The 14,651-nt window shown below is 40.5% G+C and overlaps 2 protein-coding genes across 17 annotated transcripts in view; one reads left to right on the forward strand and one right to left on the reverse strand.

Moving 5' to 3' along the window:
• Window positions 1–1,126, reverse strand: part of LOC143666328 (UPF0462 protein C4orf33-like) — a 40,057-nt gene extending 38,931 nt beyond the window's left edge. For both annotated transcript variants that reach the window (XR_013167533.1, XM_077140027.1), the window contains exon 1: window positions 622–1,126. The gene's annotated coding sequence lies outside the window, so the exon portion shown is untranslated. The remainder of the gene's footprint in view (window positions 1–621) is intronic.
• Window positions 1,127–1,241: 115 nt separating this feature from the next.
• The window catches only part of SCLT1 (sodium channel and clathrin linker 1), a 289,811-nt gene continuing 276,401 nt past the window's right edge, over window positions 1,242–14,651 (forward strand). For 11 of the 15 annotated variants that reach the window (XM_077140041.1, XM_077140036.1, XM_077140042.1 and 8 more), the window contains exon 1: window positions 1,694–1,733. Coding sequence is in view for 3 of the 15 variants with exons in the window: in XM_077140031.1 (XP_076996146.1) it covers window positions 1,700–1,733 (34 nt within the window). In the remaining 12 variants the exon portion in view is untranslated. Of the gene's footprint in view, window positions 1,734–14,651 lie in introns of all 15 variants that reach the window. The other 4 variants (XM_077140031.1, XM_077140032.1, XM_077140040.1 and 1 more) reach the window with 1 other exon arrangement.

Consider the following 14,651-nt stretch of genomic DNA (forward strand, 5'->3'; position numbering starts at 1 on the left):
TACTGGATTTAAAAAAAAGAGTTGGAATTTGCCTTCTTAATTTTTTTCTCCCAATAAGTTTGTGTGTTAATTTCATGGCCACTAAAGACCAGGTCAAGTTCATCCTTCTCTGATCAAAACTAAATTAAACCTTTTGATGGTTACTAACAACACTTCCATATTTAACTGCTATTCTTAGGGGAAGGGACCATCTCGTTCTCTTACGGGGAGTATGGATAAATCTCACAACAGGTCTTCAAATACCTACCAATTGGATACAATTGGACACATTCTTTTCATTTCTTAATACCTTTTGCTAGTATTACTTCGATTATATAGTATTATGAGTACAAGAAACAAAACCAAACAAAAAAGTCAAATCATTCTGTGTCAAAAAAAAGCGAAATCAAGCTGCATCTATGACATGTCTGATTAGTGAAACTTTAATTCAATCCATAAAAATAAATTAAATTAAATGCATAATTGATTAAAAAGCAGGGAAGTTAGTGGCTAGCTTCAAGTCAGGCTTTTATTGCTTCCTGCGATGTAAACTGTTAAAAAAGAAACCCATGAAGTTTAAATTCAGACAGAATCGTTTTATACAAATGGGGATTTAATCTACCAAGAAACGCAAATTTTTACCTTATTTTTTTCTTGCAAAAAAATGCAACTTTTCTCCTTCCTTCATTGTGAGGCTGCAAACGTATCTCAAAAGAAATAAATGCTAAATTTGAAGACTCTTTCGAACATCTCTATAACTTCATGCCTTACTACCCGCACAGTTAAATGCGTAAACAAGAACTATCTCCTCCCTCCAAAATCCCTGTACGGGGAGATTTTTGCAGGCCAGCTCTTAGCTCTTGGAGAATGCCAAATTCATACCCCGGAGTCTTCCAGAGGGTCAGCTGGGGTCGGGGACGCTGGATTCCGCCCCCAGCCGCAGGAACCTTTATCCTTTCCACACACCCCGCATTGCATCCGAGTAACCCAAAGACACCGGGGGCCTTAACAATCTGTGTCTAATGCACTACCCATCTTTACAGCTTTGGAGTTTTCTTAAAGCAAAACAGAAACACCGCCAGGCCCGGGCACACGAAAACACCAGCCCTAGCGCCGGCTCAGCCCACCGTCCTCCCGGTTCTCACGGCCCCGCCCATCGCTTGACAGCCAGCCAATGGCATGCGAGGACTCTCGGAAGCGCGATGTCGTCAGCGCTTACGCCCGCGTGATGACGAAGGCGGCGTCATCGTCTCCAAGGAGCGGCCCAGGGCACCGGTTTCAAAGTCGCTGGGCGGGCCGAGTGGACTTCTGCGGCTGGCCCCGGGCTGCCCGGCAGTTCTGGTGTCGCCCCGCGCACCGCGGAGGACGCCGCCACCAGGCTGCCCCGCCGTTTCCCTAGGCGCGGGGCTCGGCGGCCCGATAGGTCGGCGGGTGAGCCGCAGGACGCCGGTAGCGGCCCGCGTCCCCTTCCCTCCCCGGCGGGATTCTCGGCGCGGCCCCTGCAAACCTGAAGTCTGAAGTCTGGCGCCGGGGCGAGGGACTCGGCCGGGAGTCGGGCGGAGGAGGCGCGGTGGACGCGCGTGAGGAGGATGCTGATCACGCCGCTCAGCGCTTAACGACCTCTGGAGCGTTGCCTTAGTTTTTGTTTGCTCGCCCAGCCAGCTGTGCCTTTCGGAGGGAGACCACGGTGGTGCAAACTTCTAACGAAAATAGGATCGAAATGGCCACAGAAATCGACTTTCTGAGAGATCAAAGTAAGATCCATGTTCCTTTCTTGAGAATTCGTCTGTGTCATGTTTAATGTCGTCCTCGTTGGCCAGCTGATTTTTCTGGCTGCTTGTTTGGTACGTGGAAATTTGTAAAAACCTAAAGAAGTTAGCCTCGGAGAAAGCTTAGTGGCATACGTTAAGAATATGTGTGTACTTGAGCATGACAGTTCGGTAAATACTTGTAGGTTTCTTGAGCTTGCAGGAGACTCCACTAGTCAGTAGACGTTTGTTATGCTTTCGGCGTGCTCGGAAGAAATTAGAAGGCCAGCGGCCAGGAACGGTGTCCAAGTGTGCAGTTAGAATCTGGAGGCTGCTCTGGCCATTCATTCGAAAGATGTTTATTGAGCTTTTCCTGCTTCTGTTATTTGTAACGTAGCTGCTACAGACTTAAAGAGGACAGTTCTGCCCTCTAAGAATTTAATTTGGGAAAGGAAACAGGTAAACCCCATCAAGACACTGAAGTGGCAGCAATTGAAAACACTTTTGTCTCAGCTTCCGAATTGGGTTGTTGGAATGATTAAATGAGCATTAAAATATGTAAAGAATTTAGAATAGTGCCTGACACATAGTGAGTGCTAGACACTGCCCTACCTTTTACTGTTAAAGGGTTGTTATAAACTGTGGTCAGGAAAGTTTCCATTTGAGGTGAAACTTAAGTTACTAATACGAATTTTCTAGATAAAGAACTGTGTAAGACAGCCCAAATAGAACAGTGTTCGCAATATCAGGGCATTAGGAATATGCTTGGTTAAAGGCATGCAAGGAGGATGACTTGACTAGAGTATGGAGGTTTATGTAAGGGAATGGCAGGTGTTGCTGAAGGGGTGGAGTGGGGCTAGGTACTAAAGAGCCTTGTTGGTATGTGTTATGGGGTTTGGACCATTGCACAGATTGCGGGAACCACTGAAAGGAATTAAGTTGAGAGTGACCTGATCAAGTTGTTATTTGAAAAACCCATTCTTTGAAAAGAAACATGCATAATGGCATAGAGTACCTAAGTGACTATTTAATCATCCAGGTAAAACAGAACTAAAATAAGCAAAGTGAGATTGGAGATCAGGGGATTTGAGATAAAGAGGTAGAGGGCAACTCAGGTCTTTGGCTTGAGCCACAGACAAGGTAGAAGAAAAATGTTAAATTTCATTTTAGAGTCATTATAGACCAATGGTTAAGAACTCAACCTTTGAAAGTCCTCTTGGGGGACTGGGGAGAAAGGAGTAAATGTTCAACTTCCCCATCTGGGGAATTCCTCCCAAGCAGTAGGGACAACCAGTTCAATAGGCTAAGCCCTTGATCTTGGGGCTCATCCCTATGAAATGTATTCCTGCAAAGGAGAAGCTGAGCCTACTTAAAATTATGTTTAAGAGTCACCCCCAGAGAACCTCTGTTGTTGCTCAGATGTGCCCTCTCTCTCTAAGCCCACCAGGCAGGTAAACTCACTACCCTCCTCCCACTGTGTGGGACATGACTCCCAGAGGTAAATCTCCCTGGCAGCATGGGACAGAAGGCCTGGAATAAGCCAGGACCCAGCACTAAGGGATTGAGAAAGCCTACGTGACCAAAAGGGGGAAGAGAAAAATGAGACAAAATAAAGTCACAGTGGCTGAGAGTTTTCAAACAGAGTTGAGAGGTTATCCTGGAAGTTATTCGTATGCAGTATATAGATATCCCTTTTTAGTGTATAGTGTGTTGGGGCAGGAGGGAAGTACCTGAAACTGTTGAGCTGTGTTCGAGTAGTCTTGATTCTTGCAAGTGATTGTATAATGATGTAGCTTTTACAGTGTGACTGTGTGATTGTGAAAACCTTGTGTCTAATGCTCCTTTTATCCAACGTATGATGAGTTTAAAAATAAGGCTAAAAAATAAATAATAGAGGGCATAAAGGGCAAAAAACTGAGTAGATTGATACACTAGTGGTCAGTGAGAGGGAGGGGTAAAGAGTATGAGATGTATGAGTGTTTTCTTTTTATTTCTTTTTCTGGAGTGATGCAAATGTTCTAAAAGTGATCATGGTGATGAACACACAACTAGTGAAGGTATTGTGAGCCATTGATTGTATACTATGTATGAACTGTGTGTATGTGTAAAGATTTCTCAGTAAAAATATTTATAAAAAACAAGAACTCAGCCTTTAGATTCAGTCTGCCTGGATCCACATCTCAGCTCTACCTCTTTTTAGGTCTTTGACTGAGGGCCAGATTACTTGGCTTCTTTGTGTCTCAGTTTTCTCATTTACAAAATGGGAATAATAACACCATGTGTTGTGAGAATTAAAAAAGATTTTTACAAATAAAGCACTTAGTGTGATGTCTTGCACGTATTAAGTGAACTGTATATAGTACCTAAAATTATTGATAATACAATAATGACTCTAGAATAGTATCAGTATCAGTTTGAGGTGGGAAGATCCCTTATCCCCTGAGGCCACCATCAGAGTGGTGTGGGACAAAAGAATTGGAAGGGGTAAGCAGAGTACCTCAGGCAGTCAAAAACTATGAGTTTTAAAGGAATGAGCCAGCCAGAATACTTAGGTAAAATTGTGGTCCAAATGCTAGAGAGAATCAAATGAGACAGGCAAAGCATAGTAAATTACTTCTTGAAAAAATGTGTGGTTTTACACTAGAAAACAAGTGGGAGAATGGAATCTCAGACAAAGGGAGCAAAAGCGGAACAGGCTCAGATGCTTAAAAACATAGTGCTTATTCATGGAATGATAAAGTTTGCATGAAGAAATGAGAATGAATGTCAGGTGTCTATAAACCTCCCTTTTTTTCTTTTCACTGGACCTATCTTACCCCTAAGGTGAACTACCTGAATACCAGCTCAGATAAATATAGATGACTTGCCTTCCTCCCACTATCTTTGACAATCTCTGCATTTACTTCTACTGATCTTGATTGCCTTCTTTTCATTTGTTGCATTTGGATTTAGTGACCCAGCGCAAGACAGTTTGTTTTGATACTTCTCAACTGGCAGCCCCATGTGACCTTGCCTTTTTGCTCATTACTGTTTCAGCTGTAAACATCATAGCCACAGGCAACTCCACCAACCAGACTTTGAGTAGACTAGAGTAAAATTCTAACACACAGGCCAGTGTTTGATACTTTCACCTTCACCTGAGAAGGGAGATCTGATGGTTCTCACACCAGTTCAAGGAGGAGCTTTATTATCTAGCTAAATAACAAAGTCTTCATTCTTGTAGTGGCAAGTACAGGTAATGGTGGTAGACTATTTCTTTTCATTCTTTCAGCAGTTTAGTGCTAAACACTAAAAAAGTGTTTAGCAGAAAGAAACACCTTTCTCAGTACAGGTGTTTGTTTTTAATTTTGATGAAGTTTAATTCATCAATTTGATCTTTTATGGACCATGCCTTTGGTATTGTATCTAAGAATCTTTGTCTAACTCAAGGCTGCAAAGATTTTCTTATCTGCTTTCTTCTATAAGTTTCATAGTTTTATGTTTTATGCTTTGATCTTTGGTCTATTTTGAGTTAAATTTTGGTTTTGAAGTGCAAAGTAAAGGTGAAAGTTTACTTCTTTGCATGTGGATGCTGAATAGAAAAGACTATTGGTTCTCCATTGAGCAGCTTTGTTTAAAATCAGTTGCCTAGGCCCTGCTTGATCAAGATGACAGAAGTAAGACACTTCAGAGCTCCCTGCCTCTACAGAAGCTTTGAACGACAAGCAAGAACTGGCTCCAGAAAAGAATTAAAGTACTGCAATAGCAGGGCAAGCACCAAATCAATAAAAACCTACTTAAAAATGACCGGATCTTGTGGTATCCTGGCTGACCTCTTCTTTACTCTCACTGGCTCCATGCAGAGCTGGCCCATGCTCCCAGAACAGATCCCTGGTCCTGGTTCCACAAGGAGCAGAATAACACTTGTGCACATATTGGGAGTGTGGCTATCTGTCCCAGTCTATTTGGTGGTGGCCTGAGGGACTCACCATCTCAGAACTTGCTCTGCATGTAGAAAGGAGCTCACAGAACACTCCTACAGAATGTGAGAGAGTCAAATTCTGCTGCCTTGCCTAGGGTAAGGGATTGCTGTACCTGGGACCTGAGGAAATTGTTCCCTACAGAAGAGGGGGCATCTGAAATTGTGTAAATGGAGGACTTCATAGGGCCACATGCATATGGCCTAGACAAGACACATGCACAGAAAGGAGCAGGGTACTCCATATGGTTTGACCTGGAGCTGTTCTCTAAACTTGTTGTATGGATAAGCCCTGAAGGAGGACACGTAACACAGGTCAATCTGCAAAAGACTGGGAAAGCTGTTTTCTTTTCTTCTCCTCCTTTTTGACATTCAAGAAAAGCTCTGTCATAACACTAGCTGGATACAAATTTAAGGAACAGATGCCTCAGTCTAAACACCAGTAATAGCACATTAAAATATCAAAATGTCAGGGTTTCAAAATGGGCTACAAAACATTAAAACAGGAATGTTTGGCTCAGACAAAGGAGAACATCAATGAGGAGGATCAGACCTGAGATGCACCAGAAAAGTACTGAAACTGGTCTTAAATGTGCTCAGAGAGCTAAAGGAAAGCATGGACAGAGTGCTAAGGTAAATTAAGAAAACAATAGATGAACTCAGAATATCAATAGAGAAACAGACATTATAGAAAGAAACTAGAGCTGAAGACCACAGTTACAGAAATTAAAAATTCCCTAGAGGAGCTCAACAGCATATTGGAACTGGCAGAAAAAGAATCAGTGAGCTGTTTAAAGATAAGACAGTCGACATCATTCATTCTGAATGACACCATTCATTCTGAGCAGAAGGAGAAGAGAATGAAGAAAAGTGAACAGAACCTGAGGAGTCTGTGGGGCACTATCAAATGTACCACCATACACATTGTGGGAGTCCTAGTAGGGAAAAAAAGAGAATGGGGCAGAGAGACTTTGAAATAACCATTGTTAACTTTATCAATTTAACCAAAGACAGGAATTTATGCATCCAGATGCTTAATGAACTCCAAACAGGATAAAACCAAATTGATCCATGCCATTAGTATATTATAATCAGAATGTCATTGATGAAGAGAGAATTCTGATAGCTGCAAAAGAGAAGCAACATGTCACATACAAGGGAACCTCAATAAGATAAAGTGCCAGTTTCTCATCAGAACCCACTTAGGCAAGAATGCAGTGGATGACATAATTAAGTGCTGAAAGCAAAAACCTGATACCTGAGAATTCTATATCCAGCAAAACTGTCCTTCAAAAATGAGGAAAAAGATTAAGATATTTACAGATAAACAAAAGCTGAGGGAGTTCATCACCACTAGATGTGGTGCAAGAGATGCTGAAGAGAGTTCTGCAGGTGGAAAGAAAAGGACAATAGACAATATACCAAAGCTGCATGAAGAAATAACACTCTCTAGTAAGAGTAATTGCATGGGAAGATATAAATGCCAATAATATCATATTTTTGGTTTGTAACTCCACTTTTTACTTCTTACAGGATTTTAAAAAGTGGATACTTTAAATGTAATAATCATTGATTTTGAACTCATACTATATAAGCATATAATTTGTGATAAGAGCTACATAAAGGTGGGGAGATGGAGGGTAGGAACATAGTTGAGTACATTACTGAAGTTGATGTGAAAGCAAACAAGATTGTTACAGATTCAGGATATTAGATTTAAGCCCCATGGAAACTACGAAGAAAATACTGGACAATATGCAAGTTCATAGAGACAGAAATTAAAATACAGGTTGCCAGGGGTGAGTGATGGGGGAAGGGGAAGCTAATGACTAATGGGTATAAGGTTTCTTTTGGGGGAGATGGCAAAGTTTTAGTAATGAAAGGTGTGGTAATATGGAGCTGTATGAACCCCAGAAGAACATGTTCTTAAACTTAATCCATTTCTGTGGCTTGAACCCATTGTAATTAGGATGTTTAAATGAGGTTACTTCAGTTAAGTTGCGTCCCATGTCAGTCAGAATGAGTTTTAATCCTTTTCTGGAATTCTTTATGAGCATAATGAAATTCACATAGAAAAGCCATGGAATCAAGAAACTGAAATTCAGTTGAACCTAGAAGAGAACTGAGAGGCCAGCTGTGCTGTGCTGATTTGAAACTATTACATACCCCAGAAAAGCCATGTTTTTTTTTTTTTTAATCCTAATCCAGTCTTGTAGGGGCAGACACACTTGTGGGTATGATCTTTTGATCATGTTGTTTCCATGGAGCTGTGACCCACCCAATTGTGGGTGTGACCTTTTAAAGTAGATGAAGATGTGAGCCTGCCTATTCAAGGTGGGTCTTGTCAGTTTACTGGAGTTCTTAAAAGAGTTGACTCAGAGAGCAGAGAATTCAAATGCTCTGAGGGACACAAAGAGCAGAGAGCTGGAGCCAGGTGACAGACATTTGGAGATGCTAAGCTGAGAGATGAAACCCAGAGTTGCCACGGAGAAGCTAAGTGAGGACCTACACACAATTAGAGAGAAAGTCACTGGAATCAGGGCCGTTTTAAAGCAGAAGCTGGGACAGAAGGACAGCAGACGTTGCCAGGTGCCTTCCTACGTGAAAGAGAAATCCTGAATGACATCAGCCTTTTCTTCAGAGCCAAGGAATCTCTTTCTGGATGCCTTTGGACATTTTCATGACCTTAGAATTGTAAGTTTGTAACTTAATAAATTTCCTTTGTAAAAGCCAATCCATTTCTGGTACACTGTGTTATGGAAGCTTTAGGAAACTGAAACATCAGCAGAGGTCTTGTACATTGCCTTGTGACAGAGGAGCCAAGGACCAAGGATCACTGACAGTCAGCACCAGAATACAAGTTCAGGGAGAAGGCATGAAAATACCTTATTTGGGTGCTTTTTTCCTTATCTCAAAGCTGTGAGCCATTGAATTCCTTAAATTGCATAAGACGTCCGTTTGCATGGTATTTGCTTGAGCAGCCTAGGAAACTAAAATGCAGATTTTGGTATCAGGAGTTGTGTGCTGCTATTGTAAATACCAAGAAAATATGGAAATGACTTTGGAATTGGGTAATGGATAGAGGCAGAAAGAATTGTGAGGTACTTGATAGGAAAGCACCTTTGAAGAGACTGTTGGTAGAAATATGGATGCTATGACTGAGTTCTGACATCAGATGGAAGGCAGACTTAAGTGTTGAACTGGGATGTTTAGCTGAGGAGATTTCCAAGCCAAGTGTGGACAATGCAGCCTGATTTCTCCTTGCAGCATATAGTGAAATGAGAGAAGAAAGGAATAAGCTGAAAACTGAACTCATAAGCACAAAGAAACTAGAAATTGATAGTTTGGAAAATTCTGAGCCTATCCAGAGATTGTACTCTGAAACTGAGGTCCCTCTATCAGGGACCTCCCCAAGCTTCCAAATAGCGAATTCCCAGAGAATAGGACTCCATGAAAGAGTTTAACTGAATATGGAGCCTGTCAGCCTTTTCAGTGGAAGTCAAGATTAGAAAGCAGTTACACAGACGGATCTATAAAAAGTTCTACTGTCTGATAGTTTGGACCTCTGTGAAATACATACTGTGGTAATTAGGTTCAGATGTCAACTTGGTTAGGTGAAGGTGCCTAGTTCTGTTGCTGTGTACATGAGTCCTTGGCATATGAAGTTCATCTGTCACTGATTACATCTGCAGTCAGCTAGGGGGAGTGCCTGCTGCAATGAATGATGCTTGATTTAATTGGCTGGATTCTTAATTGAGAGAGCTCAAAGCAGCACAGCCCAAGCAGCTCAGCATACCTCATTTCAGCACTCGCAGGTCAGCCCAGGGCTTTGGAGATGCAGAAAGAAATCACTCTTGGGAAAGCTGTTGGAACCCAGAAGCCTGGAGAGAAGGCCAGCAGAGATTACCTTGTGCATTCCCATGAGACAGAACCTGGATGAAAGTTAGCTACCTTTTCTCTGAAGAATTGTATGTTTTTAACTAAATAAATCCCTTTTTATTAAAAGCCAGCCCATCTCTAGTGTGTTGCATGCTGGCAGCTTTGGCAAACTAGAACAGATTTGGTACTGGAGAAGTGGGGTGCTGCTGCAGTTTGCAAATACCAGACATGTAGGAACAGGTTTTTGGATGGATAAAGGAAAGATTTTTGGAGGAACTGTGAAGTGCATGATGGAGAGTGCCTTGAGTACTTGAAGAGCTGTTGGCATAATGGAACCACTGCCAGTTTGGACAAAGTGGGACAGAAAAGGGATGGATTGGAGATTGCAGGTGAGAGCCATGGAAGCTCAGGTTTGAAGCCAAGAAACCTCGGTTGGGAGAGTGGACCCACCCATATACGTGGAGAGGGTGAGTTTGCCCCAAAGACAGAGGATGGGCCTTCTACCTTGTTACAGTGGAAGAGTCATGCCGCCTCAGGCCTTGGAGAAGGTACAGCACACTCCTTGGGGATTGGGGAGAGCCTAGCTGCCACCACATGGAAGGGTTGAGAGTGTGCCCTGGAGATGACTGAGATCCCAGGTGAGACTCCCATGCTTGGAGAGGGTGGAGCTGAGAAAAAGGTGGTCTCCTCATTGTCCCTAAAGGTTGCATTCAGAGAGAGGTGGGCCACTTCATAGGCCTTTGGAAAGGGTGGGACTGCCACTTTCTAAAGCCCAAAGGATAAATGACTTCCAGACTTTGAAATCCAATGGCATTTGCCCTGCAGGTTTTCAGAACTGGTTGGGTCTTGTGACCCCTGTGTTCCTTCCAGTTTCTCCCTATCGAAATAAAAACATGTATCCTGTGACTGTCCCTCCTTTGCATATTGGCAAAAGATAGCTTGTTTTGAGACTCATAGGTTCAGAGCTAGAAGAGAATTTTTGCTATTTTAATATCGTTAAAGGTGATGTGTATAGTTGCCAAGTTGACAAGCGTGGACATGTGGTAGTTAGGTTCAGGTGTTAACTTGGCAGGTGAAGGTGCCTAGTTCTGTTGCTGTGGACATGAGCTATTGGCATGTGAAGTTCATCCGTTGCTGATTGCATCTGCAGTCGGCTAGGGGGAGTGCCTACTGCAATGAATGATGTTTGATTTAATTCACTAGATGCTTAAATGAGTGAGCTCAAAGCAGCACAGCCCAAGCAGCTCAGCATACCTCATTCCAGCACTCACAGCTCAGCCCAGGCCTTTGGAGATGCAGAAGGAAATCACCCCTGGGAAGGCTGTTCAAACCCAGAGGCCTGGAGAGAAGGCCAGCAGAGATTGCTCTGTGCCTTCCCTTGTAAGACAGAACCTTAGATGAAAGTTAGCTGCCTTTCCTCTGAAGAATTATGCGTTTTTAACTAAATAAATCCCCTTTTATTAAAAGTCAATCCATCTCTAGTGTATTGCATTCTGGCAGCTTTGGCAGACTACACACACACAAACCCAACACTTTTTGTAAGATTTAGATGAGCAGAACCATTGTCAATCTGGACTCAAAAGAACAGAGAAGGGACAAACTGAAGGAAGAATAACTTCAAGGGCAGAATCATGAAAGTTGAGGTCTGGACCAAAGAGTTCTACTTGGGTCAAAAGAGGGGGCCCACTCATGTATATGGAAAGGGCAGGTTCACCTCTGTGATTGGATGGACAGATCATCTGTCCTGGAACCTGGAGGGGGCAGGCCCTCCACTCCAGTGTTCAAGGAGAGTATGCCTACCCCAATGCTCAGAGGTGGTGGGGCCTGTGCTCCAGTATTCATGGAAAACATGGCTGCCACCCCAGTGCTCACAGTCAATAACTGGTTTTGATGAGACTTTGTACATAGCGTTATTAATGGAATAGCTTTTGGAATTTTGGGGTGGAATGAATGTATTTTGTATATAGAAAGAACACATCTTTTTAGGTCCAGAGAAGTGTGGTGGTTTGCAGCTGTTAGTATCCCCCCCCCATACATACCTCCCTATCCTTTGTCCCCCACCTCCAAAAAAAATGTTCTTAAACTTAATTCATTCCTGTGCTGTGAACCCATTATAAGTAGGACTTCTTCATAGGGTTACTTCAGTTAAGGTGTGGTCCACCTCAGTCAGGCTGGGTCTTAATCCTTTTACTGGAATCCTTTATAAGCGGAATGAAATTCAGACAGATAGAAAAGCCACAGAAAGTAAGAAGCTGAAATTCAGCAGAACCCAGAAGAGAACTGACAGGTCAGGAGAGGCTACCCATGTGCATTACCATGTGACAGAGAAGCCAGAGACCAAGAATTACTGACAACCGGCCCCAAAATGCCACAGTATTCAAAGAGAAAGAATTGCCTTCATGATGCCTTGATTTGAACTTATTCCTGGCCTCAAAACTGTGACCCATTAAATTCCTAATGTTTAGGCCATCCCTTTGCATGGTGTTTGCTTGAACAATTAAGAAAGCTGGTTTGCTTGAACAATTAAGAAAGCTGAAACAGATGTTGAGTCTACCTTAACATAGTGAATGTAATTAATCCCTGAATGTTATGGTTGGGAGTGGTTGAGATGGGAAAATTTATGTTGTATATATATTAGTACAATAAAGAAAAACAGCAGCTAAAGAGACAATGACAACTAAAGGTAGTACATGATCCTGGATGAGATCTAACAGGGGAGGAGAGAATATTAAAAAAAAATTATTGGATATGAAAAAAATGGAATATCGGGTATAAGCTTTATATCAATTTTAAATACCTTGAATTTGATGTCTGTACTTCATAGGTGGATACATAAGTGAATATCCTTGTTCTTAACACTATACATGGCAGTTTTAAGGGTTCAAGGGGAATGATGTCTACAACCTCTATTCATGTTTTCAGAAAATATTTTGATAGATACACAGTTAGATGGATTGATAGAATAATGGATAGATAGAATGATACAGTGTATGTGAAAAATGTTGAAATCGGTGAATCTGTGTGTATCTAAAGGGATAGAGGTATGCTGGAGTTCTCTATGGGGCTTGTATTATTTTTGGAACTGTCTAGTGAGTTCGAAAGTATTTCAAAATAAAAAGTTTTTTTTTTTAATTAGTTGTCCACATATGCATGGATCTGTTTATGGGATCTGTTCTGTTCCATTGATCTCTTTGTCTGAAACCATTTCATTGTTTTGATTACTGTAGCTTTATAATGTCTTAAAATAATTAGCCTTCCACATTTTTTATTATTTTTCACAGTTCTTTTGGCTATCCTAGGTCCTTTGTCCTTCTATTTGAATTTAGAGTAAGCTTGTCAAGTTCTACAAAAAATTGTGCTGGAATTTTGATAGATATTGAGTTAACTCTATTGATCAATTTGTGTAGAATTCATATCTTAATGATACTGAGTCTTCTGACCAATGAAAATTATCTCTCTTCATTGATATATTTCTTCTTGAACTTCTCTCAGCAATATTTTGTGGTTTTTAATATAAAGATTTTGCACATCTTTTATTAGATTTATACTTACATATTGTAACAAATTTTGATATTATTGTAAATGTTATTATTCTTTTCTGCTTTTCTGTAGCTCATGCCCAATAACACCACCATTTTACATAAATACTCTTTTAGCTTGCCTTTGCTGTTCTCCTACTCAACATATTCAATACCTGTAGATAAAATTTCTACCCTCTGCATAAGTGTCACTACAAATTTAAGGCTGTGTAATAATAAGTGACTGAGCTGAGATTTTTAGCCAGGCAGTCTAGTTTCAGTAACTGTGCTATTACCCAACAAAAACATTTGCAAAAAAGGAAAATCATAAGTCCTTATTAACATAGATACAAAAATCCTAAATAAAATATTACCAGCTTGAATCCAGGAATGAGTATGTCCATGTGTGCATGCATTTGTGTACTTATATACATCCTTACACAGTCATCTTCATAAAGGATTAATCCCAGCAATGGAAAGATATTTTAGCATCAGAAAATCTATTATTTTATAAGTGCAATAACAAATTAAAGGAGGATTAGATAGAACCTGTGATAATCTCAACTAAAGTTGAAATGGTAAAAAGTAGTCAATAAAATTCAATACCTGTTCCTGATGATACTTTTTAGCAAACATTTAGTCAGTAAAAACTTCATCAGACTAGTTAATGGTGTTTGCAAAAAATCCACAGTAGTCATTATACATGATTGCAAACTTTAAAAGCATTTTCTTGAAAAGGAACAATCCATCATTATATTAAATGTTCAAATCAACACCGTAAGCCAAGAAAAAGAAATAAAAGTTATGAGCATTGAACAAAAGAAGTTGAAGTACTATTAGTAGACAATGTGATTGCTTATCCTGAAATTTTGAGAAAATCTACAAATTATCGGAACAAATAATAGAGGTCATCAGGATTGCTGGATTCAGTAAATATAAATGTAAATCATTTGTGATCCTATATACCAGGAAAATAAATTAGAACAAATAATTATAGAAAGACACCATTAGAAATAGCAACAAAAACTTCATATATCTAGAAATAAGTTTAACAAAAGATGTACAGCTAGATAAAAAAATGGCAAATTTATGTACTGGAAAACACAATAAGGTAAACAGGTCAGTTTTGTCACAAATGAATGGGTATATTCAATGTAATACCAAATGTGGTTTTGACAACGTGGTTGTATGTGGAAGAACTGAGACTATCAAGACACTTTTAAAGAACATCAAGGTGGCAAATTTCCATCTTGTTATTAAAGTTATTATAAAGTTATTAAGATTATTATAAGTTATTAAGATTTAGTGTAAATATTTTCCTAAATTAATGTAATATTACCAAAATGATAGATCAGTGTAATAAAGTAGAGAGCACAGAAATACAACTACACATCCAAGAATACTTGTTATGTGAAAGGATTTAGTTGGCTGAAGGGTATTTAAAAAGGCTTGTCTTTAACTGTAAGATGATGTGTTGAAACTGGTGAGTCATCTTATTTTGAGAAGCAGTGGAGACTGGAGTTTTGCCTAGGATATATCAAATCATAACTAATATATTTCTGGCATTTA

The sequence above is a fragment of the Tamandua tetradactyla genome, chromosome 22 (genome assembly GCF_023851605.1).
Source record: "Tamandua tetradactyla isolate mTamTet1 chromosome 22, mTamTet1.pri, whole genome shotgun sequence".
Taxonomy (NCBI): domain Eukaryota; kingdom Metazoa; phylum Chordata; class Mammalia; order Pilosa; family Myrmecophagidae; genus Tamandua; species Tamandua tetradactyla.